The following is a 25886-nucleotide window of genomic DNA, read 5'->3' on the forward strand; positions in this document are numbered from 1 at the left end:
ATTTTTTTTAATTTAATTTTCAATTAATTGTCCCTATTATGTCTTATTCTAAAAAGGTAAAAACATTGATACACATTACATTAAGTAGGGATGCACCAATTCCATATCAGATCCTGTAAAATTTGCTGGATCAGATATTGGCTTGGACACTTAAACTTCAGCCTAAACCCATTCGGTCTATAGAATAACTTTCAGTGATATGGATAAAGTGCATAATTTTTTGTGTTAAATCATTGTAATATGATGCATGGTTATGTTAACGGACTGAAGAAAATAAACTAAACTAATCTAACTTGATTCAATAAGACTATTTACATGTTGTAGCTGCCCAGAAAGATTCAAACTTCTTTTTTTTACATTTTATTTATTCTTCTGTTGTTACTTACAAAGATAAATAACAGCTACATAACACATTTGGATCAATTTTGTCTTATGTTATTTTTTGGTTTAAGGAAATAAATGCAAATTTCAGTCTCTGCATCAGCTGATACTTAAAGAAATAGTATCAGAATTGGTACTAGAACTGAAAAAACTGGATCGGTGCGTCTCAATTCCTAATAAATAAACTTGATAATACCCCGGACTAGTTACCTGCATGGGCATGGGGATGTGCAGAGGTGTGACGTTCCTTCTCGACGCCGGGGCAGATTTGGGCCTGTACCTCCTCACTCTCTCTCTCTGCGCTTGAGTCTCCGCCCTGTGCCTCCCCCCTTCCTCCTCCGCCGCTCTCCCGCCTCCCTTCCCTTCCCCCGTATCCGAAAAAAACTGCTCCCCTTCCCGCTCTCTTTCCCTGTCCCCGTCGAGCAATCCCGGCGCGATACCGGTCGGCGACGTAGGGGGCGTACCGGTCGTTATCGTAGAATCCGACGCCGAGCTGTTCTGCTGCCTGTGCTTAAATCTGAACGAATCGCTTCTGGTCGGAGGCGTGGGAGGAGTTTCCGAAATGGAACTTTGCGGAGAGTGTTTCGGAACTTGAGATAAGGAGAGATAATCCAGTTTGGGAGGAGCGTCTGGTCTCCTGAAGCCTGCGATGTCGAATATAGATTTCCTCTGCTTGGGTTTTTTGAAAATAGAAAGATTGAAAGAGGTGCATTCGGGGACGGACGTGCCGACAATAACTTTAGGCCACGTTCCGCCGGTAGGTTGCGTCGAGTTTCCTCGTTCTAGATTGGCTTGGGGAGGGGAAAAATCGGATGAAACTTGAGTAAAATTCGCCACTGGTCGATGCGGGATGTCTTGCCTTCTGTAGCAATAATCCGGGTGCGTTTCTGAAGGACTATGGGGCGAAACCGGAGCGACGTTGTGAGATAAAGATCGAGAATGTAAACTGTTAGAGTACGAGTGGTTGCTGTGGCTGCTGTCTTGTTCGCAGTTGCAGCCGTTTTCGTTGTTGCCGGGGCAGTTCGATTTGGGGCAGTTGTTGTTGTTGTTGTGTTTGGAGTTTCGGCAGTTTCGAGAGTGGACGTCGCAGGACTGGAGACGAGACGCGGACTTTTCGGAGTCTCGGGAGTTTTCGAATAATAAACTCTGGCCTGAACAGCTCTGAGGAAAAATCTGGAAAAAAAAAGAAGGGGAAAAAAAAATGAAATTGTAAAAAGTACACATTGCAGTTTCTGTATGGTGCCTACAAAATGTTTTTCCTTTCTTGAGTTAGTTCTTGTGCAGAAATACTTAAAGGTACACTATGTAACTTTTTGGTTGGGCTTCTTGTTTCTATGGAGATGCAAATGCTCTGCCTGGAATGTTCCACAGTATGACATTAAACACCTCTACCTTCCTTACATTTATTCAATTAACTGTGGTTTTAGAGCTCAAAAACACCTAGAAAAACAGACATTCTGACTGTGAGCGGGGTCGCCTCTCCACAGATCTGACCTGTAGGTGGTTTTCGTGAAGATAGAAAGGTTTAATGCCACACTGTGAAACATTCCAGACAAAGGGACATCTCAATCCAATCCAATCCACTTTATTTCACAAAGAAACAGCTTCCAAAGTGCTGCACAAATACATAATAATTAACAATAATAAAATGATAAAATAAACACTTAGATTTAATCATACTACTCTTAAAATAATAAAATCAGTAAAATAAAACAAGGAGCAAAATCATAAAATAGCAATAAATATATAAAGCCAATAAAATACTTTAAAAATAAATAAATAAAATAAATAAAAGACACAGAGGAGCACACAACTCAAGCGGTTTGAAAAGCCAGAGAATAAAAGTGGGTTTTAAGACGAGACTTAAACACTCTTAAAACACTGTGGGGGCTGTTCGGACACGGGGGGGCAGAGCGTTCCAGAGTTTGGGGCCGGCCACAGAGAAGACAATGTCCTCTCTGGTTTTAAGTCTCGTCTTAGGCACCACGAGCTGGAGTTGGACCTCGGATCTCAGAGCGCGCAGGAGTATAAATTTGGATGAGGTCTGAGACGTACTGTGGGGCCAGTCCATTCAAATCTTTAAAAACAAACAATAAAATCTTAAAATCAATTCTAAAATTGAACAGGAAGCCAGTGCAAAGACACAAGGATTGGGGTAATGCGCTCTCTCCTTTTTGTTCCTGTTAAAAGTCGCGCCGCAGAGTTTTGGACGAACTGTAGTCGGTAAATTACGTTTTGTGAGATGCCGGAATAAAGTGCGTTACAGTTGTCCAGGCGTGATGAAATAAAAGCGTGCATGACTTGTTCAAAGAGTTTAAAAGATAAAAAAGGTTTGACTAAAATGATAAAAACTTGATTTTAAAACACCGTGGAGAAGAGCTTTGACGGATCCTTCACCAGAAAAGTTACACAATGCACTTTTAAAATGAACTTTCAATCAATCAATCAACAACTTTATTAATCCCAAAGGGCAATTCAGTTCTCACATCTCTGGTCACGCACAATATATAAATATAAATAATGAAGAAAAAGAAAGACAGACACCAGACGTTCAAACCACAGAGCATCAGGGACACAGCAACAAATTCACTTTCCATTTAAAATCCTTATGGCAGAAGGAATAAAAGATTTGGCGTAGCGGTTGGTCTTTTGCTGTGGGGTGACATAGCGCCTCCCAGAGGGCATTTTCATGAACTGTGGGTGCAGAACATGGTTAGTCTGGCTCAGTTTGGCCTTAGTCTTTTGTAACACCCGATGTCTCCACACAGAGGCCAAATCCTCCATCTGAACACCATTGATTTTGCTGCAAACTTTTACAATCTGGTTCAGACTGTTCTTGTCTTTCACAGATAACAAAATTATATTATAAAAACATAAAATTTAATCGCAATTGCAAAGCATGTCAGAAAAAAAATAAATCACAATTAAATATATTTGTCAAATCATTCTGATCTAGAGCCAAGCTACAAATTTTACCTTTACGAGAGAGACACTGAGAGCATCCCGGCAGTTTCTCAATAAAGCTTCACACTCAGACAGAGACTTGTTGTCCAAAGCGATTCCGTTTATCTGTGGGGAAAAAAAATATACATACATTATCAGAGGTGCAGCTCTAAACCAATATTCACATAACTAGGAGTAGAAGAGACAATTTATACAAGACAAGATGAGATTTCACAATTCAGTTTCCAATTTTGGCCTCACCATTTTTTTAAATGTATTTGATTTCATAGTTTTGTTTACATTTTAGTGCTGCTTTTTGGAATTGTAAGAGATTAAACTCGCTAATACATAACCTTTTTTTGTCTAATCCAAATATAAACAGTTTATTTTTCTCATGTGTGCACAATCTTCAGGCAATTTTGTCTCACGAGATCTTGTAACATCCCTTTCATGTACTATAAAATGTTCAACAAACATTTTATTTGGCCACGAAGAAACTTGAAGTATGTTTGTGGTGATGAAACAACATTATAACGATCAGAAAACAGAGTAATATGGGCCCTTAAAACTTGTGCAATTTTAATTTTTGAGCACAAGAGGGCACAAGACGACTGCAGTATAAAATGTACAGAACTACTTCATAAAAACAGTTGTACATTATTGTATTTGTGTATTCTGGATACGAGACAGATACTCACAGTTAACAGTCTGTCCCCGACGGTCAGAGCTCCTTCTCTCGCTGCTGGACTCCCGGGGGCCAAAGTAGCGACAAAAACTCCACTTTCTAAACCAATTCCACTTTCTGAAAAATAAACAAAAAGAAGTGAAAATGTGCAAATAGCAATGACTCAGGGAAACTAAGATTATTTGCTCATTTCCAAAGACTGGGATTGGGTTCAAAACGTATTATTCTTGTCATAATAATTTTAATATCGTAAATAATCTTGTGTTTGTGGTTGAATGATGTGATAAATTTTTATGCAACATTCAAAGACAAATTAAATTTCAGTTGAATTAAGCTGAAAAAAAGAGATTTTCAACTTTGTGTTAGTTTTATTCATGCAGAAAGGTTGGTCAAAATAATATAAAAAAGTATTCTAATCATTTTTAGGGATGCATGATCCAGCTTTTCCAGTTTCGATACAGATTTCGATACTGTAGCTTTAAGTATCTGCCTGTACCCGATATCAACGGATACCAGAGGTGAGAGGGAAAACAGTACTACTTTCCTTTAACAAAATTAAAATAGGACAAAATTGAGCCAAATGTGTTATGGTCTTATTTTTATACAGCTCTTTTTCACCTTCAAATCTCTCGAAGCGCGTTAAAGCAAGTAACCGCTCAGTCATTCACACAAACATTCATACACCAGTGTACACAGACACTAGGGGAGAGGTCTTGTCCAAGGACACAATGACAGCATTCATCTGTGGGAGTTAGAATCGCACAGCCAATCTGCGCGTCAATGGATCTGACCACTGAACAAATGATTTATTTTTTATGTCAAGACCAGGATTGAAGCCACCAACCTTGGGATCAGTAGACACACATTCTACCAAATGAGTTACTGTCACCTCGTGTGTTATGTAGCTGTTATCAATCGCTCAAGTAACTACAGAACAGCTTTTAATTATTTATTTATTTTTTAATTAAAGGTTGTATAGAGGATTTTTTAAAGGGAAAAGAAATACAGCGACAGTCCTTTTTCAAATGTTGTGCATGCGTGACACCACCTTCCTCCTCCACGTAATCCCCGTGCGCCGCGAGTCAGTTACACTAGAAATGTAGGGAATTTGATTGACAACCTAACAGCCAATAGATAAAGAGGGAGCCTCGTTGTCTATTGGCTGATGTTTATCTGGCCTCACTACGTCCGCAGTTGATGGATTTTCATTCTTTTTTTTTTTTTTGTCATCATAATTACAAGGCTGCTGCGTCTCTGTAATGGTGTTTTAAACTTTCACTGACAATTTGAAACTAAAAACAAATCCTCCATACAACCTTTAATCATTGCATTTATATAGCGCCTTTCAAGACACCCAAAGCGCTTTACAGTTCAGTATTCATTCACTCAACACTCAGTGGTGGTAAACTACTACTACTACTACTACTGGAAGCGAGGCTGCCAATCTGCGCCATCAGTCCCTCCGACCACCACCATCTCTCACACACACCACTTTTCATACATGGCAGTGTGGGTGAAGTGTTTTGCCTAAGGTCTTTTTGTGACTGGCGCGCCCCTGTGGCACCTGGTTTTCCCAGTTGTCTCCCATCCAAGTACTAACCAGACCAGACCCGGCGTCTGAGCTTCTGAGATCTGACGAGATCAGGCTTTGACAAGTCGGCATGGCCACAACAGCTTTTAAGACTTTCTGTGCCGTTTACCACCAGTAAACAGTCTTATTACATTGATTTGTGTCAAACCAGGATATCAAATGAACTGATATTCCATCCAGCAAAGGATTCAGGATATTCAGGATGTTCAGGATATTCGATACCAGTTGCATCCCGAAAAATTTTTATAAACGCAACTCAATTAGTTCACATCTTGACATTTTGTGTCCACACCAGCCTGTGAAACCCCAATTCTGTCAGATCTCAGAAGATATGAAGGTCCTGGTTGATATTTGGATGGGAGATCGCTGGGAAAATCAGGCGCCACAGGGGGGCGCTAGTGGCAAAAAAAAACTGTTGCTGTGTCCTTAGGCAAGACACTTCACCCACATTGCCTAGTATGAATGTGCAGCCCTCGCTTCTGTCAGTCTGTGGTTACAATAAAATCTTACTATCACTGAGTGTGGAGTCAATGAAAAAAGTGTTTTTGTGTGTCCAAAAGTGCACTATACAAAACTGATCCATTATTATATTATTGTTTATTATTATTATTGTGGACAACATTTTTATTTCATGAAGATAAGTCTGGTAATTACAAGGATATTAACCATACAAGATAACTTTATTTTGGCAACTGCCAACCAATTAAAATACTTAGCCGTCCTCCACCTGAATTTCAAACTATTTATGAGCCTTTTATGATTTAATTTGTCTTATCCATGCGTTTGTCTCCAGTAGGTTAGATACTGTAATGTTCTGCTCACTGGTCTCTCCAAACGAGCTGTGAGACGCTGCAGAACATCCAGAACATCCAGAACGCTGCAGCTCGGGTCCTGACTCGAACTAGGAAGTACGAGCACATAAGTCCTGTGCTCAGGTCTCTGCACTGGCTCCTGTGCCTCAGAGACTTTAAAGCAGCTCTGCTTGTACAAGTGTCTCCATGGCCGAGCACCAAAGTCCATCTGTGACATGTTAGTGTCATATGAACATCTCACACTCTGAGGAGCTCAGGGACCGACCTCCTGCTGGTGCCCAGAGTCACGACTAAACAAGGGGAGTCAGAGTTTCAGGTTCATGCAGCTAAAACCTGGAACAGTCTGAACATGTGAGACAGACTCTTCTGTGACGCTGTTTAAATCCAGACTCAAAACATTTCTGTTTAACTGTGCAAATAACTGAAAGGTTTTCATTCCGCACTCTTCTCTCCAATTTATGTATTTCTTTTCTAATTTTAATCTTCATGATTATTTATGTTTTGATTAGTTTTTATTGTGATTTTAATGTATTTCTTATTCTGTAAAGCACTTTGAATTACTTTGTGTACGAATTGTGCTATACAAATAAACTTGCCTTGCCTTAATTTAATTTGAACCTAACTCATAGAAAGTAATGCATCTCCCACCTTTGCTTCCGGTCAGGTTGATCTGAACAGGTGTGATGACGCGTCCTCCCAGTGACTTCCTCCTTCGTACGACCATATTCAGGACGCCCTCCCCGCTCAGCACCGCCTTAATCACCTGCTTCCTGTCCTTGTTGGTCAGATCGACGTCATTCACTTTCAAGAGCCAATCATTCACTCTGAAATCAGAATATAACAAAACAATATTACAAAATGTTCAGACAATTGCATGATAATGATTTAAGAAACTTGGGGTACCTCAGTCTTCCTTCTGCGATACTTCCTTTGTCCACTTTACTCACAAAAACTCCACAGTCTCCTGGTAAATACGGATCATTTACCCCCTCGGAAATGTCAAACCCAAGTGCCTTCAAATCCATGTCCTGGAAAACAAAACATAATAATAATTTACATCACAATAAATCCATTTAGCGAACATTGGACAAGCTAAAACTAAAATCGTAGTCTTAAAATCTAGAAAAATTGGTTTGAATTTGAATTTTAAGATCTAGATATTGGCACGAAAATTTTTATATAAACTTGAATGAAACGTGAAGTCATTTTTCAAGGTTTTTAAGAGCATACCAAAATAAAATGACCTGTATATACGTCTATAAAGAATATTGGGGCATTTTTTATTTTTCTGGGATGTAAAAATCCTGATCTGATTGGCATAAAATGGAGTCAAAGACAATTCTGGAGAGTAGAATGAGACTTACATAGGAGTTTATGCCATCGAAGCTGGGGATATTTAGAGCAGAGAATAAAATAAACCACTGAATATTCTAACTATTGTCTTACTCTTTGTTTCTCCAGCTCCACCACTTCTGTTTCCCACTCGATGGAGTCCGTGTCGATGGCCGAGTCGTGGGAGCTGTGAGCCATGAGCTGATGGAACCGAGCCTCCTTCTCCAGCTGGTTCTCCATCTTCTCTCTAAAATAAAAAGCAAGTACTGTTTTAGTGATTTGTTTTAGTTCAGTTTGTCGTTGTTGTCATCTTAGTCGAGCTCTATGGCCACTGTCAGAGTAGAAAAAGTTAAGAAACTACAAATAATCTAGGAAGACAGGACTATTACATCTCTGTCTATTAATACAAAAACTTGCCTAAATCTTATGGAAAGTTAATTCTTTATTGTCTGTTCCTAAAAACTATACTTTTGTGGCACAATTTGTCCACTAGATGGGAGCAGGGTTCCCACTCTTTTTCACTGACAAAACTTCAAAACTTTTCCATGATTTTTTCATGACCTAAAATTAATTTTCCATGACTTTATGGCACCTACATGTGTAGAATTGATCAGACTTTTAGGGCTAAATATGAAATGTTAACTCTTTCCACTCACCTTATGGTTTGGAATTATAGTTTTTTAACATTCAAAATCCTGTCAGTGCATTTATTGTCGTCTTTTTTTAAATAAAAGGCGCATAATCATAATAGTCTAATGAGAACTTAACGGAACGCTGTAGTTGTGTGAAAGAGATTCTAAAATTCCATGACTTTTCCAAAACTTTCTTTGAATATACAACATTCCATGAACTTTTCCAGGCTTGGAAATTGACGTTTTCAAATTTCCATGACTTCTCCAGGATTTCCATGACTGTAGGAACCCTGTGGCACTCAGTGTGAAGAGCAGAGATATTCTACTGCAGAAGAAAAGTAAGTAAAAGTAAAGCCGGGCATACATTGTGCGATTTTTGGCACTTTTTGAGCCGATATTTCACTCGTGCGACTGTTTTTGGGACCGGGCCGAGTTTTGGCTTAAGTCTGTGTCGTGCTCTGTGTAGTTTACAAGAGGCAACGAGAACCCATTAATAATACCTCACCACCAGCTCCCTATCAGCAAACGTAGGTCGCAAGAAAATCAAACCCGTTTGAAATCCAGTCGCCTCTCGTGAGGGTTTCGCTTTGTTGAAGTTGTTCATATAGTGTGAGAACATGAATCGTGAGCTGTGAACTTTTAACTCTTTCCCCCCTGGACGCCTACTAGGAACAACCCATACATATGTTACTAGTTCTACCCATAGAGCATAACTGCATAAAAGAAAACAGACTTCCACCAGTGATTATAAATGATTTTTACACTCATGAACTTAATTGTAACACAGACATATTTGTATCTCTGGAAACCTTAGACTCTGAACTATTCATTTATGGATGTTTAAATGTGATTCAACTCATTTATAGGTGTATAACAGCTCACTGAAAATGAGAGTTTACCTGGTCAGGTGCAAACTCGAAAACAAAAAACTACATTCAGCATCTGATATCTGCATGTTCTGAGTACTATATTCATAAAAAATAAAAAATATACTTTGTCAAAGTATTTAAACAGATTTCATATCACCAGATACAGTATAGTCAAGTGTGCACCTGTTTTTACCTGTTGTACACCTGTGTGCACCCAATTCATTTTTTTCCATTTAACTTATTCTAGTCATTTAGCTTATTCAACTTATTTTATTTATTCAACTCATTTAGCTTATTCAACTAATTTAGCTTATTATAATATAATAATATAATAATAAAACTCTTCCCCGTCAGTGTGTGTCCAGTATTTGTCATCTTGGTTATTTTCTCGTGTGCAGAGCTCCACATAAGCGTTTTTTTCTGTAGTGATTCTGTTATACATCGCATCTTGGAAAAAAAGACTGAAATATTTTAAAGGACTGGCCTGGGCAACATCCATATTTCAGGGCAATTTTGGTTCATAATCGAGTATAAAGCTCAGATAGTTTGTTGGGACATCGCAGGACTCCACACAGACGCATCAGTGGCATCTCACCTTCTCCCCGAAAGTCCGTCGCTGTCGCTGTTTTCCACTTTATAATCAACTTCAACATCATCACTTTGAAATCTATAAAAGTCACTTTCATATCCTTGAATCCTATTGGTCAGTCTAGTGTGGGTTGTAGTGGCCCCCACCGATCACAGTCTCTGTTTAAATGTGAAAAACCGAGCCATTTCTAAAGGTCGTCAAATCTCGTCTTTAGTGATACGGCGGAGGTGTCAAAAGTCGTCATTAAGGGTTCAGGGGGGGTCGTCAAATGTCGTCTTCATGGGGGAAAGAGTTAAACCCTGTGATTCGGTCGTACAGTTTGAGCTGGAGCTGAGTGAAACGATCAACAATATTGCTGTGTACATCCAGCTTAAGCAGTGAAAATCTTGGTTAAAGTGGTTGTATGTAAATGTCTGAGGGTGGAAAGTCAAATGGACGATTATATGGAAATAGAAAGTTAAAACCACACTTCATGACGATAGACAAGTTCTCTGTCATATTGTGGAATATTATATCCAAAGGAACAACATTTCCATGGGAACAAGGAGGCAGCCAAATAATGTTTTTACAGATTTTCCAGTTTTAGATTTCATTTCAGTATTTCTACAGTAAAATTATGATTTACTTGATTTCTTTGACTTCTCTGACGGCGTCGTTCTTCTGTTTCCTCGTGTCGTCCAGGTTTCTCAGAGCGTCGGCCAAATCGCTCACAGCTCGGTCCCTCTCCCTCCGCAGGTTATCGCACAGAGTCCTACAGAGGAATACAACATACAATGAGATATTTAAACAAGATTTCTCACTTAAGTTTGAACCAGGACTTAGGGTTTTAGCTGCCCTAGGCGATATTCCGAGGACTTTTCAACGTTCAAACAATAAATTTTGTTTAAAATAGTTAACTGCTATGGCAACTAGGGCTGAGTATCATTCAGAAGTTGCCGATACGATACATACCTCGATACAGTGCACTTTCGGGTCAGTATTTTCAATATATTTCAGTACTTTATTCACTATTCAGTATATTTCAAACTGATTCGATACGGCTAAATCAGGTCTGTGATACTAAAAGTCTTTTGTTAAGCCACTTTTTGTGCAAAGTTCATATGAAACACAAACATTTTAATCATCAGAACAGTGAAAATGTCAAATGTGTCGCATAAAGTAGCATAAAGCATAAAGTCGCAAAAAGTTTCCTTCAACTAAACAAGCAACAAAACTGTAGTGCTGTAAAATAATTTAGTAAAATACACCAAAAAATACTCTTGGTAATATATCGATACAGCAGCCCACCATATCAATACTGTATCATCATATTAAACGATACGATATATCGATATTTTGATATTTTTGCACACCCCTAAAGGCAACAGTCCCACTTTTTCATCATTGTGAAACCCAGGGATGAAAACAAATTGGAAAAAAGATCACAGAGAATTGACAAAAAAGCATTACTACTTGTCAAATTTGCCCAAACAATAGATTTTTTTCCTCTGATGTGACATGTCTCTCTTTTGTATTTAAAAAAAAACAGTTATTTTAAGATTATATTGACTGTATATTATCATCCACCTTCCATTTATTGCCTCCACCAAGGAGGTTATGTTTTTACCGGCGTTTGTCTGTTTGTTTGTTTGTTTGTTTGTCTGTTTGTTTGTCTGTTTATTTGTTTGTTTGTTTGTCTGTTAGCAACATAACTCAAAAAGTTATGGACCGATTTTGATGAAATTTTCAGGATTTGTTGGAAATGTGAAAAGGAAGAACTGATTTCATTTTGGGGGTGATCCGGAAGAAATCCTGGATTCTGGATCACTTTGAAATTTTTGTTAACATTGTGGTAAATGGGGCCAAAAATTTTGTTTCTCAATATCTCGGTTAATTATTGACCAAACCCCATGAAATTTGACTCAGGGATGGACAATGGGATCCTCTTTCATATTCCAAAGGCTGATCCGGATCTGATCCAGAAGACTGATTTTATCGCAATTTATATAAAAAATGGGGGTAGTCCTTGGCGGAGGTCTGCGCTCTCTGACTGCTTTTCTAGTTGAATTAAGTAGGAGTTTTGTTGCTAAAAACATGTGTTCTTACTGCGAGCGGCGTTGCCACTCCACAGATCTGAACTGCAATTTGGCCTAGTGGTGTCCATAGTAGTCTAATGTCATACTATGGAACATTCAAGACAAAGCAATAAGATTTCCATGAAGAAACGATCCAAGAAAGTTACACAGTGCGCCCTTAATTCCACCAAACGCTCTCATTCTCACCGTATGCTCTCCCTCTCGGCCACGATCTTGTCGCGCTCCTGAAAGGCCCAGTCTCTCCTGCACTTGGCGACCTCGGCCTCCTGCAGAGCGTCCTTCAGCTCCTGGGAGATCGCCTCGTACTGTTTCCTCAATATCTCGATCTCTTTATTCGCGCGCTCCATGTCCAGAGTCGCCGAGTCTTGTTTCTGAAAAAGAAATTGAAAATACTATATGATAAAATTAAAAAATTGGGATACGTGTCAAAATAAATGTGATACAAATGTGTAGTTCTTGTTTGTTTTTGTTTTTTTAATACATTTCTGTTGAACTTATAAGCAGTTTTAAACGAGTCAATCCCAAATCTACGGGTCGAGATTCTCAAGGGGTTCCCACTGTTTTTCACTGACAACATTTCCAAACTTTTCCATGACCTGAAGTGAATTTTCCATGACTTTACGGCACCTACATGTGTAGAATTGATCAGACTTTTAGGGCTAAATATGAAATGTTAACCCTTTCCACTCACTTTATGGTTTGGTATTATAGTTTTTTAACATTCAAAATTCTGTCAGTGCATTTATTGTCGTCTCTTTTAAACAAAAGGTGCATAAGTTCGGAAATAATCATAATAGTCTAATGATAATTTAACAGAACTCTGTACTTGCGTAAATGAGATACTAAAATTCCATGACATTTCAGTTTCTATGACTTTTCCAGGATTTCCATGACCGTGTGAACCCTGTTGGCCAAAATTTTTGATATAAACACTTAAATCTGTCAGTAAATGAGTTAAAAGTAGTGAAACTTATCTGTCCATGCGGCAAGATTCTTTTAAGATATAAAAAAAAATCCATGACTTTTCCAAAACTTTCATTGAATTTACAAATTTCCATGACTGTTCTAGAACTGGAAAAAGACACTTTCATTTTCAATTCCATGACTTTTCCAGGATTTCCATGACTGTGGGAACCCTGTCTTAGATAAGTGGTACTAGAGACTAAACTGTGAATTTTGATAACGGTTTGGCATATTGAATTGCTTCTATAAAAGGTGTTTCATAACCATTACTGTTTTATAGCGTCTTCATTAACAACAAAACAAATGTTCTTTATAAAGACAACAGCTTCTCAAGTAGGAGGAGGAGATTACAGATACAATACTAGTAATATATTGATACTTTGCAGTGACGTCACTTTTGGGGGTTTCTGCAGCAAAATTTTCCCCTTTTACCATTGAAAAGACACTCAAGGTTTTGTACAGTACGAGCCCCATGATGAGAACACTGTATTTAAATGGAGCTTCCCTTTATCCATAAATAAACTCATTATATTTACAAAGCTTCGCTGATTAAGGCTTGTGGGTCAGAGGCATTGAAATCTCCCACATCAAAGCTCCCCTCTGAATAATCTGTGTTTATACTTTAGTTTAAAGGTCCCACATTACACAAAACTGACTCTTGTGAGCTTTAAGTCACGTTATAATGCCGTTACCTCCTCAAAAACAGACCTGGATTGTTATTAATTAATCGAATATTGATCGCGATTTCGATTTGTGTGTCAAACAAACGATCTCTAAACTCATATAATCAAGCTGAAACGATTTAAAGCTTAACAAAGTGTATTTTGGGATTTTTTTTTGTATAAGTAAGTGTGGGGAAGCTGGCCAGAGTGGTCAAAGTAGGAGGCAGATGCAACAAAAAAAGTGTCCTTAACCAGACAACACTGACTTTAAAACAGACTTCTTTAATTAACACCAATGAAAGTACGCAGAAATATGCAATATGCATAAGTAACTCAAATCGAAAAACCCCAAACAACCTGCATAGAAGTCTCTCCCTGGCACCTGCTTGCCTTTTATACTCCACCCAGCAGGAAGTACCATATTTTCTGGCTATTAGTCGCTCTGGATTATAAGCTAACTTATCATTAAATGGTCTATTTTTAAACTTTTTTCACAAATAAACCTCACAGGACTTTAAAGGAAACACAACAGTGTGATGGGTGAGTGGTTTTGTTTGTTTGTTCGTTCACGGTGACTCTGGGCTTTGTTCAGTTGTGGCGTGTAGGGAGGTGCTGTCTGGGACCAACGGATTGTCGGCGTGTTCGCAGTGACTCAGTTGTTCAGTCGTGTCTAAAAGTGGCACGTCGCGCTCCCTTTTTCGGTTCGTTCCTCCGTTCCGTTCCTCGTCGGCGTGGAGTGATGAGTGTGTCTGTGGGTGTTTTTCGCTGTGCGGTCGCTGTCTGCTCCGTGTGTGTTTGCGTGCGCTGTAGTCGTGCTGGGACACCAGAGTGGATTCGTGTATAGGGCGCTCTGGATTGTGGCGCGCAGTCGTTTTTTTGACGGGGTTGGAGGCTTAAACATAAGACCTGGGGGGGACCGGGCCTTCTCCGCCGCTGCTCCCACCCTCTGGAACTCCCTGCCCAAACACATCAGAGACTCATCCACACTCCCCATGTTTAAAAAAGCCCTGAAAACCCATCTCTTTAAAAAAAAAAACTTTCATTAACCGTCTTTTTCTCTTGTTTGTCATTGTTTGTCTTCCCATGTAAAGCGTCTTTGGGTATCTTGAAAAGCGCTATACAAGTGTTATTATTATTATTATTATTATTATTTTTAAGAGCGCGTCTAATAGCCCGGAAAATACGGTAACTACAAAGCAAAGCAAGTCTTTTCAAAATTAAAATGTTTAACAGAAACTAAGGTGAATTTAAAATGCTGACAAACGCCCACTTTGTCACAATAAGTACATTTATTTTATTTTTTTACATAAAGAGATAGTAGAACAGCTGGATATATAGTTTATTTTGGACACATTTATGTTTTTCTATGTCTTATTTCATGATCAAAGTATATTTTATTTATTTTTTGTTTTATACATCACAAAACTGCTCTAAGGTTCATATTTGCAGCCTATATTTATTTTCAATTTGAAAGTTTTGCGTAAATTTTCAATAATTTTTTTTTTTTTTTGAGAAAGAAATGCTGAATAAATGCATCGTGTAACTAAAAAAATAATTGTTTGAATAATCGTGATTTCAATATCGACCAAAATAATCGTGATAATGATTTTGTCCATAATCGAGCAGCTCTACCCGGATTGTGTCACACATGTTTGACTAATCCTTTATTATTAGTCTGTCTACCTCCCCAAAGCTCAAAATGCTCTGCTCCACCTTGTGATGTCATACAGTGGTTATTTTCAAGTTGACACCTACTTTTAACCTTTTGTTCAACAGAGATTGGCAACTCCAGGGCTGAAATTATCCAAATGATTCTAGTGAAGGTGTATGGAGTTTAAAAACACGGTGGAGCACTTCCTGTATCAGCCTAAATATGCAGGATTTGTGCGTTAAATTTGTGTAAATGAAACAAAACACAACTCCAGGTCTGTTTGTGACGAGGAAAACTGCATTATAAAATAGATCAGAAAACAGCGAAAAACTTTGCCGCTACTTCCAAGGCAGTTTCCTAATTATCTTTTCCTGATACGCAGCGGTTTTTGAGCACTTCAAAGTCCAAAAAGCCAATTTAACAGAGACTGGAGGTAATTCTCTAATGTAGTGTTATATATAGACTTTGAGGCCAATTAATCTGGCAAAGTGCATCTGATAAAACCTGAGTAAAATCCATGAGTGGACCAGAGCCAGATGCTGAAAATAACTTTACGTGACGGGATGAAGGGATTATGGGCGTAGTGGGAGTAAATCAAGCTGTGAGTTTGTAAATCTGGTCTGTTTTGGTTCGTAGTGGTATAAATGCTTGGCTGACACTATAAAGAGTTTTTCATGAAATGCCATAATTCAGGTTTGAGTCGTTGGTTGTGTGGTCCCGGATTTGGTCCCTGATTCCGCACCGAGTTCAGGTCCTTTACTAGAACCATTTCAGTTTAAGACGTTGGTATGTTGTCTCTTCTCACAGTTTTCCAAAATATATTACAATCACAACTGAACCTGTGTCTCTAGAGCATGAGTGTCAAACTCATTTTGGTCCGGGGGTCGTATCCAACCGACTTTGATCCCAAAGGGGCCGGATCAGAAAACTTATGTCATATAAACCCCAAAAATAACAATAAGTTCAAATATTTGTGCAGAGAAACACAAATCTATTACAGAAATCTTTTTTAATTGATGAACTCTTTCTTTTACAAAATATTATAATATTATGAACAACCTGAAACTTTAAGAAAAATATAATTTCAACACAATGTTTTAACATGAACCTTGTATGTAAATAGGAATAAGTCAGTTTTTGTTGGAAAATCCTGCACTCGGCTCCACTTTTCTCATGTTGGACATTTTTCTGATGAGGGTGTCACGGTCAACAGTCAAAACGATCGTCCTTTAAGAGCGTTTGGAAAGAGACAAGTCTTCATTTGTGCTGCTCTGGTGGGAGGGGCCACGTACAGAGACGCTAGAGACGCTGATATGATAAACACCACAGAAAATTACCAATATTTTAATAGAAAATATAATTACAATATTTTAGTAGAAAATCAGCCGAGGGCCAGATTAAAGGTCTTGGAGGGCCGGATCCAGCCCCCGGGCCTTATGTTTGACACCTGTGCTCTAGAGCCTTAACCTGTAGATAGAGACACATACAAATTTTCCTCATTCTCAGTATCTGGACAGGCCTCATGTGAAAGCTCAGAACCTCCAGAATTCCCTCCCTGAGCTGCAGAGGCTGCACTAGCACCGACTCATGATTGGCTGCAGGTTCTGAGGTTTAGGTAGTGGCCATTCAGATCAGAAAGAGGCATTTTAGGTCTAAATCAACTGGATTTCAATGCTGAAACTGGCAACACAAATGAGACTCGTGTGAGGCTCATTCTGCTTTCTGATTGGATAATCGTCTTGAGAAACAAAACACCAAATTATAATATAAACAACTAGTTCATTATGGCTGGGTATTAAGGGTGAACAATCTATCGTTTTGGACTGAAAATCACAATCGCAGACAACATGATTTTGGGAGCGTCAAAGCCCAGTGCAGTGCTCCTGAAGCCCACCCTCTCCAGGCAGGCGTTGCAGATTTGCAACAGCTAAATGCCAATTACCTACTTACTCAAAATCCATATTTTATGAGCTTTTTTTTTTACTCAGGAACCTTTTTTCCCATCCATGCTGATAAACGTGGACGATGCAGACTGTGCAAGAATGACTACACACAAACGGCCTGCCAGAAGTGCAAAGTACTTTTGTTGTTTACAAAAGATAAAAATTGTTTCTTGGAGAACCACACGAAAAAGTGATGTTGTTCTGCCACTGTAAAGCTGTTACACAGTGTTTTATGTTTCCATTGTTATGAAAAGTGGTTTACACATAAATTTAGCGTCCATATCATTTTCAGTCTTCAGTGTTAATTTACCACACTGGACCAATGTTACAAATCTGCAACATCCCAGAACGCATTGGATGTGAAGGTCTCTCTCAAAAAAAAAAGTCAGGATTGTATATTCCTACCCCAGTTGATCATTTTCCCCAAATATCAGATTTTTTCCTGTTACTAAAATTTAATTTGAGCCTGAGAGGGTTAAGGGCGAAGTTTAGTTCTTTGTCGACTCAAGACACACTGCCACCACTGCCTTGTCGTTTTGATTTATGGGTCTACGTCGAGGTCCATGCGCCACAAAGTTATTCACCAGCACAGCGCTACGAGGCGAGGATTTAAAACTGGCATTCGTGTAAAGTTTAACATGAACCATCTCCAACGCGATAGAAGTACAGAACAGACTCACCATCATCAGCACATCCTCTATCACGATCATATTCCACTGAGTCGTGTGCTTTAGTCTGACAGAAGCTAAACCGCATCGACGGCACAGGGAGCGAGCCGTTTTTTTATTTATCACTTATAGTTTATGCAAATTAACCATGTGGTTTTAAGTTTAATTTCTATAAAACGTAAACAATCCAGCCTCAAATCATCAGTGCAGGACTCTGGTGTGATGTAAGTTTCTGTGATGTTTACAAACGTTCATGTGCACTGAAACTTTATTTGGAAAAAATACTGGATGAAATTGAAATCGCAATATCTGAGAGAAAAATCACAATTTACTTTTTTTTTTCTTGTAATGTTTACCCAGTGGGGCTGAACAATTATAATAGTTATCAGCAAAAGTTATATTTATTTGAGCATGTTTAACTCAGACCTGGGGACACAGATGTTATTGAAATTTAAAATCAAAATCCCATACAGTTCCTTGAAATTTTAACTCTTTCCCCCATGAAGACGACATTTGACGACCCCCCTGAACCCTTAATGACGACTTTTGACACCTCCGCCGTATCACTAAAGACGAGATTTGACGACCTTTAGAAATGGCTCGGTTTTTCACATTTAAACAGAGACTGTGATCGGTCGGGGCCACTACAACCCACACTAGACTGACCAATAGGATTCAAGGATATGTTTTCGCAGATTTTTTCCGAAGTTAATCGAAATAGTGACGATGGTAGCTTCTGGAAAAAACACAACACGAAACACGTGCAATGGAAAGATCGCGGCGCTGCGGCGCACAGTTTTAGAAATAATGAGGAGCGGACGTATTTTATGGATAAGTTTAGAGAAAGTGACTTTTATAGATTTCAAAGTGATGATGATGAAGTTGATTATAAAGTGGAAAACAGCGATAGCGACGGACTTTCGGGGAGAAGATGAGAATGCCGCTGATGCGTCTGTGTGGAGTCCTGCGATATCCCAACAAACTATCTGAGCTTTATACTCGATTATGAACCAAAATCGCCCTGAAATCTGGATGTTGCCCAGGCCAGTCCTTTAAAATATTTCAGTTTTTTTTTCCAAGATGCGATGTATAACAGAATCGCTACAGAAAAAACGCTTATGCGGAGCTCTGCACACGAGAAAATAACCAAGATGACAAATACTGGACACACACTGACGGGGAAGAGTTTTATTATTATATTATTATATTATAATAAGCTAAATTAGTTGAATAAGCTAAATGAGTTGAATAAATAAAATAAGTTGAATAAGCTAAATGACTTGAATAAGTTAAATGGAAAAAAATGAATTGGGTGCACACAGGTGTACAACAGGTAAAAACAGGTGAACACTTGGCTATACTGTATCTGGTGATATGAAATCTGTTTAAATACTTTGACAAAGTATATTTTTTATTTTTTATGAATATAGTACTCAGAACATGCAGATATCAGATGCTGAATGTAGTTTTTTGTTTTCGATTTTGCACCTGACCAGGTAAACTCTCATTTTCAGTGAGCTGTTATAAACCTGTAAATGAGTTGAATCACATTTAAACATCCATAAATGAATAGTTCAGAGTCTAAGGTTTCCAGAGATACAAATATGTCTGTGTTACAATTAAGTTCATGAGTGTAAAAATCATTTATAATCACTCGTGGAAGTCTGTTTTCTTTTATGCAGTTATGCTCTATGGGTGTAGCCCTAGTAACATATGTATGGGTTGTTCCTAGTCGGCGTCCAGGGGGGAAAGAGTTAAAGAAAGTTGCATTTGTCATGTCATGGAGCTTTATAGATATTTTACAACTATTACGAAGAGCACATTTCCTCCTCATAGTCGTACCTGTCTGGCCTGGTAGTACTCCCTGAGCAGCTGGTCTCTCTGTATTATGGCCTCTGTCCTCTCTTTTCTGGCGACGTCTCTCTCCTCCCTCACAGTCTCGATGTCTTTACAGGCCTGGCTCAGCTCCTTCTGAGTCTCGGCCTTGTCCTTCACCTCGTCACAGTATTTCTCCAGCAGCTCGTTCTTCTCACAGATCGCACGATCACGGTCCACCAGAGCAGAGGACAACTCCTGAGACACACAGAGAAAGACACACCGATTTCACATTGCACTTAGCACTTAATGCACATAATGAATAAACTTGAAGTAAAAGAAAAATGCCTTTAAAATTATGCCATCTCTCATCAGACCCGTCAACAGAAATTAGGGGGCTTGCGGCAAGGAAGAAAGGAAGCAAGCAAGCACGGAAGCAAGAAAGCAAGGAAGCAACAATGCAACGAAGCAAGCAAGGAAGCAAGAAAGCAAGGAAGCAAGGAAGGAAGCAAGCAAGCAAGAAAGCAAGGCGGCAAGAAAGCAACGAAGCAAAAGGAAGGAAGTAAGAAAGCAAGCAAAGAAGGAAAGAAAGAAAGAAAGAAAGAAAGCAAGCAAGCAAGCAAGGAAGGAAAAAAGGAATTAAGAAGTCTCAAATGGGCACCCCTCTAGCAAGCAAGGAAACAAGCAACCAAGCAAGCAAGAAAGCAAGGAAAGGAAGCAAGCAAGGAAGCAAGAAAGTAAGAAAGCAAGGAAGCAAGAAAGCAAGGAAGCAAGCAAGCAAGGAAGGAAGCAAGGAATGAAGGAAGAGGAAAAAAGGAAGGAAGGAACTATAAATAAATAAATAAATAAATATAAATTAACAGAAAGAGTCCAATTCTGGGCCCCTAAAACCCTGGAGCCCGGCCCAACAGACCCTTTGTCCCCCGTCTACTGCTCTGTCTCTCATATCGTCTCTCATATTGTCTCTCATATTGTCTCTCATATCTCTCATATTGTCTCATATGTCTCTCATATCGTCTCTCATATCGTCTCTCATATCATATTGTCTCTCATATTGTCTCTCATATTCGTCTCTCTCATATCGTCTCTCATATGTGTCTCTCATATTCGTCTCTCATATCGTCTCTCATATGTCTCTCTCATATCGTCTCTCATATCGTCTCTCATATATTGTCTCTCATATTGTCTCTCATATCGTCTCTCATATTGTCTCTCATATCGTCTCTCATATCGTCTCTCATATCGTCTCTCATATCGTCTCTCATATCGTCTCTCATATTGTCTCTCATATCGTCTCTCATATCGTCTCTCATATTGTCTCTCATATTGTCTCTCATATTGTCTCTCATATTGTCTCTCATATTGTCTCTCATATTGTCTCTCATATTGTCTCTCATATTGTCTCTCATATTGTCTCTCATATTGTCTCTCATATCGTCTCTCATATTTATCATCTCTCACCTGTCTGAGCGCCTCCAGCTCCTCGTTGGCCACTCTTCGTTCTGACGAGCTGTTCTTGAGTTTGGCCTGGGCCGTCTCCAGTCCGGTCTGCAGACGGTCCACCTCTTTGATCACCTGGTCCCTTTCACTCATGATCAGTCTGTACTCACACATCACAGAGTCCCGCTCCTCTCTGTATTTGTCACAGTCTTTCAGAGCTTTGAGCTGCTGGGTTTTCAGTCTGGTGGTCTCAGACTGAAGCCGCTCCATCTCCCTTTGCAGCTCTTTGTACTGAGCTGTGGCTTTTGATAACTCCAGCTGTGTGGAGTCAAATCTGAAACAGGAAACAAAAGTAAAGGCACATGTTAATACCTATTTTATCAATTTTATTCATAAAAAATTTAATTAGGGTAGTGGGGAGTCAATACAATCCGTGTATCATTCGTTCATTCGTTTTTCAATATAAAACCAAAAATAAGAAAATGAAAAAACAACTATTTTCTTCATTATTTGTCTCCAAAACCAAAATGAAAAAAATCGGATAATGATTCGGGGTTTTTTTCAGTTTTCGATTTTGTGTTTAAATGAAGAATGGAATCCGTGACTGCGATGCCGAACTTTTGTGCTGCATACGGACTGAACCAGGACTGATCCAGGTCCGGGACCACACTGGGACCAGACCGAGACCAGAGCGGGACTGAGACCGAGACCAGAGCGGACTCCAAGCTTTGACTCCAAGCCTCCGCAGGGTCCGAGCTTCAGCTTCGAGCTCCAGCCCTGCCGTGGGCTCTCAGCCTCGGGTCTGGGTCCGGTCTGGGTCCGGTCTGGGTCCGGTCTGGGTCCGGTCTGGGTCCGGTCTGGGTCCGGTCTGGGTCCGGTCTGGGTCCGGTCTGGTCCCGGACCTGGATTAGTCCTGGTTCAGTCTGTATGCAGTGCAAAAGTCCGGCATCGCAGTCAAGTCACGTAAACGGGAAACGGCCCTTATCCATTTTTTTCTTTAAACACAAAATCAAAAACTGAAAAAAACGAATCATCCGTTTTTTCATTTTGGTTTTGGAGACAAATAATGAAGAAAACTGTTGTTTTTTCATTTTCTTATTTTTGGTTTTATATTGAAAAACGAAATGAACGAATGATACACAGATTCAATACCTACGTTAGAAAATGCCATTACATTTTATTTATAGTCAATAAAATGAACAAAATCTGCTTTAAATGTAACATGTTCACAAAGTTTACAATACTAGTACATAAAAGGGCCCATATTACACCATTTTCAGATTTGTTATAATGTTGTTTCATCATCAAAAACAGACCTGGAGTTGTGTTTTGTTTCATTCACACATGTGTAACACACAAACCCTGCATATTTAGGCTTTTCTCAGACAAAAAACGCTCTGTTCCACCTTGTGATGTCATGTGGTAATACAGTAAGTGCTTTTAAACTCCATACACGTTCACTAGAATCATTTGGATAACTTCAGTCGTGGAATTGCCGATCTCTACTGAACTAAACGTAAAAGGAGCTGTCAAAAAAGTAGCTGGAACCACTGTGTATTAAAATAAAATACTGAAAATGTATATTAACTTTAAAAGGTACAATATGTAACTTTTCTGGTCTTACATTTATTCAATTTTGAGTGTTTTACTGCTCAAAAATACCTTAAAAAAGGATTACTGTGTGAGCTGGGTCCCTCCTCTACAGATCTGACCTGTAATTTGGCCTGGTGACGCCTCCTTTTTGACTTAATTTCGTACTGTGAGATATTCCAGGCGAGGCAATAGCATCTCCATGGAGACAAGCAGGTTCCAGAGTGCTTTAATACCCGTCTTCTGCCTCTTTTGAGCTACACATTTTGAGTTCCTCTTGGGGCAGCGAATCGTCTGATCTTCTGCTTACTCAGCCTAAATGCTCAAAGGAAACTCAAAGTGTCCAGTCACTCAACCGCGTAAAAATACATCAATTAATCAAGTACTTTAATAATTTAGACAGCCCCGGTTCAGCTCAAACATCTCCTTCATTGGAAACAGAAGTATAGTTTAGTAATGAGGTTTTCCAAATTGAGACATTACACAAAACAAACATGGCCTTTTGAGTTCGCCCGATTCATCACCTGGTTTCACTTTGTGGAAACTGTCTGACCTCGCAGCATTAGGATTCATTCGCTCTACGGTAGGCAGGTGCTTTTTTTTTATTTAAGCAATCGGTGCTATTTCGTCGTGACGTATGTAATGCGTTGGAAGGAGGACAATAAGGTCTTTCCCCTTGATAAAATTCACCAAACATTCTCTTTCTTCCGGCTTTAAATCCTCGATCTCGGGAATCTTTGCCAACACAGAATGTCTGTCTTCGTCTACATCCATCTCGACGCTTTGTTTACTGTTGTGCTGTTCCACAAAATGGACCCAGACAGACGCTTGAGTTTGACGTCATGGCTTCACAGCTCTTCTCTGATTGGCCGGTGTGCGATCTACAACTTCTGGGGTTCTTGCAAACTATCTCGTGTATTCTGATTCCTGACCTAGTTGCTGAAGAGAAATGAAATAGAGCGGAGGCACTAGGTGGCTACTTTTGAGTACCTTTGCTTTGGCGTTTCATGATTTAGAACTTAAAACAAACATAATTTCACAGCGTCAGTGCTCAATACTCTCTGCCCTGCTACATGTTGCCATCTACTGGTAGCGGAGTGAATTACCATGAGAAAAACAATTAAACAGCAGTAGAAGGGATGTAACAATAACCGAAATATTGTCAGAGTTCTCACAATAATATCGTGGACCATCACGTTATATCGAATTACAAGTCTCTTTGCTTAAATTAAGAGTTATGATGCAGCAACAGCTAAAAAAAGACAGAACTACATAGACCATGATCCTTTGTTCCATTTCAGTGCAGACTACAAGAAGAAATAACAGTTCTAAGCACTTTTTAAGTCTTAGTTTTTTGGATAAAGTCTTGTTAAAGCATTTTAAGAGGAAAAAGTCGCAAATTAACAGTTTTAGCTGTTTAGCCTCCACAAAATATCACAATAAATATCGTAACGTGAGATGTATATCGTGAAAATACTGTATTGTTACACTTGGATATGATTTGGATATGATTGGATGTCAGAAATGAGTAAAACAAGTCTGGCAATGATTTATAGATTTAAAAACTAAGCAGGTCTCTATCTGTGACATCACAATCCTGGGAAATTTTAAACACGTTCGATGACTGCTCAAAGGCAGAGGACCTTTTTTTTTTTCTTTTTACAGAGGATTAATAAAACCAGTGAGAATGACGTGAAATACAACTCCACCTGAACCCCATTCCACCACTTGGCCATACCACTTTCCCCTATCCCGCCGTTATGAGCGTTCACGTGAAGGGGTTAGGGGTATCCCAGTTACCGTTATGGCAAAGAGGGTAGGGGAAATTGGTAGGGCTATATGTCCCTCCAAACGAAGATTTTTCAGAGACACACTCCAAACAGAGAGGTATGAGCAATTTCCCAGAATGCCTTGCGAATCACTGGCAAGATGGGTGCTACCACGACCACAGAGACCAAAGAATCCACAGTTGTAGGCGACATGTTGGATTTCTGGCAAAAGCTCGTCGCGTCTGCTTACGGAGACGACTGATAACGTTTGTGATTGTTGAAGGGGTGTCCCAGTTCGTAGGGGTTTATTTCCAACCCCTACCCCTTGTTGCTCAGTTTCAAGGGGAAAGTGACAAGGGGTAGGGGTAGAAATTAGAAATGGGATTAGCCCCAAATCTGCTTTTAATGAGAGAACATTCTAACATGGGTAAAAATAAAAAATAAAAAGTCAATTTTGCATAAGGTGTTTTTTAATTTAGAAAATGGGAAATACTTATCCCACCGTGAACAAAAATGTTAAAGGTGGATAAATGCCACAAAAATGCTTAACTCATGTATAAAAAAAGTGCTGTCTTTTAAGCATTATGCAACTAAAACTTTAATTACCAGTTAAACAACAAGAAAAACTGCAAAATCTCACTGAATCAAGATCATGTTTCTAAATTTACATTAATGTATTTGGTTGAACGAACAAGAGGCTTAAATAAACCCACAGCAGAAGGTGAACACATCTGTCCTGGATTATTTCTGGTTTAATCTCATTGTGATTCTAATTAAGATTCAGAATGCAGATTAATTTGCCTCCTGCCAGTTTACCCGTGTTTAGGCTTTGGCACTCGGTGGTGGTAAGACATAACGTACACTTCGCTGTCCCCACAGGGAAATTCATCCTCTGCATTTGACGCATTACTGAAGCTGCAGTTGCGCTGGAGCAGATGGATATGCAACCGCCAATCTGCCCCAGTGACTTCCCTATCCTGTGCTGTATTGTCATTTATTATATTCATTATACTCCCTGAATCAGTTGGTTAAATGGGTGATTGTTCCTCCTCAGCGCCGCCTGGACTCTCTGTACTCAAGTTACAGAGGATGTCCCAGAGTATTTTAAAAGAAGTGCAATATCCACTAAACTCAGAGTTTCAGCTGCTTTTCTTTTAGTTCCAAAACAAGAACATGTCTACTACAACACTATCTACTACTACAAACCATTCTGCACTGGAGCACTGTAACACTTTATTCTGTAATTATGTGTTTATACGTCTTTATTGCGCATAATGTGGATGAATAAAATGTGAAATGTGGTACCAGCCTCTCAAATCTGCAAAACAAATTTACCTACAGGTACGAATAAAGCAACTCAACCAAATCTAACCCAACTCAATTCATTATATTTTTTCATTTATGCAATTTATTTGGGCAATTCAATAAGGACAATAAAATGTACAATAGGGCTGTCGCGGTCTCCTGCGGTGTAGC

The 25886-nt window shown here is 39.2% G+C and overlaps 1 protein-coding gene across 2 annotated transcripts in view; it reads right to left on the reverse strand.

Annotated features, from left to right (window-relative positions):
- Window positions 1-25886, reverse strand: part of LOC110163243 (disks large homolog 5-like) — a 117175-nt gene that overhangs the window by 42588 nt on the left and 48701 nt on the right. For both annotated transcript variants that reach the window (XM_055150044.1, XM_055150043.1), the window contains exons 7-16: window positions 21073-21385; window positions 19639-19869; window positions 12096-12280; window positions 10460-10585; window positions 7859-7991; window positions 7316-7440; window positions 7061-7236; window positions 4023-4126; window positions 3358-3450; window positions 592-1554 (exon numbers count right to left, since the gene is read on the reverse strand). In XM_055150044.1, the coding sequence (XP_055006019.1) occupies window positions 592-1554; window positions 3358-3450; window positions 4023-4126; window positions 7061-7236; window positions 7316-7440; window positions 7859-7991; window positions 10460-10585; window positions 12096-12280; window positions 19639-19869; window positions 21073-21385 (2449 nt within the window). The remainder of the gene's footprint in view (window positions 1-591; window positions 1555-3357; window positions 3451-4022; window positions 4127-7060; window positions 7237-7315; window positions 7441-7858; window positions 7992-10459; window positions 10586-12095; window positions 12281-19638; window positions 19870-21072; window positions 21386-25886) is intronic.

Source organism: Boleophthalmus pectinirostris, unplaced genomic scaffold (assembly GCF_026225935.1).
Source record: "Boleophthalmus pectinirostris isolate CB_2022bp ecotype Guang Dong unplaced genomic scaffold, ASM2622593v1 HiC_scaffold_14, whole genome shotgun sequence".
Lineage (NCBI taxonomy): Eukaryota > Metazoa > Chordata > Actinopteri > Gobiiformes > Gobiidae > Boleophthalmus > Boleophthalmus pectinirostris.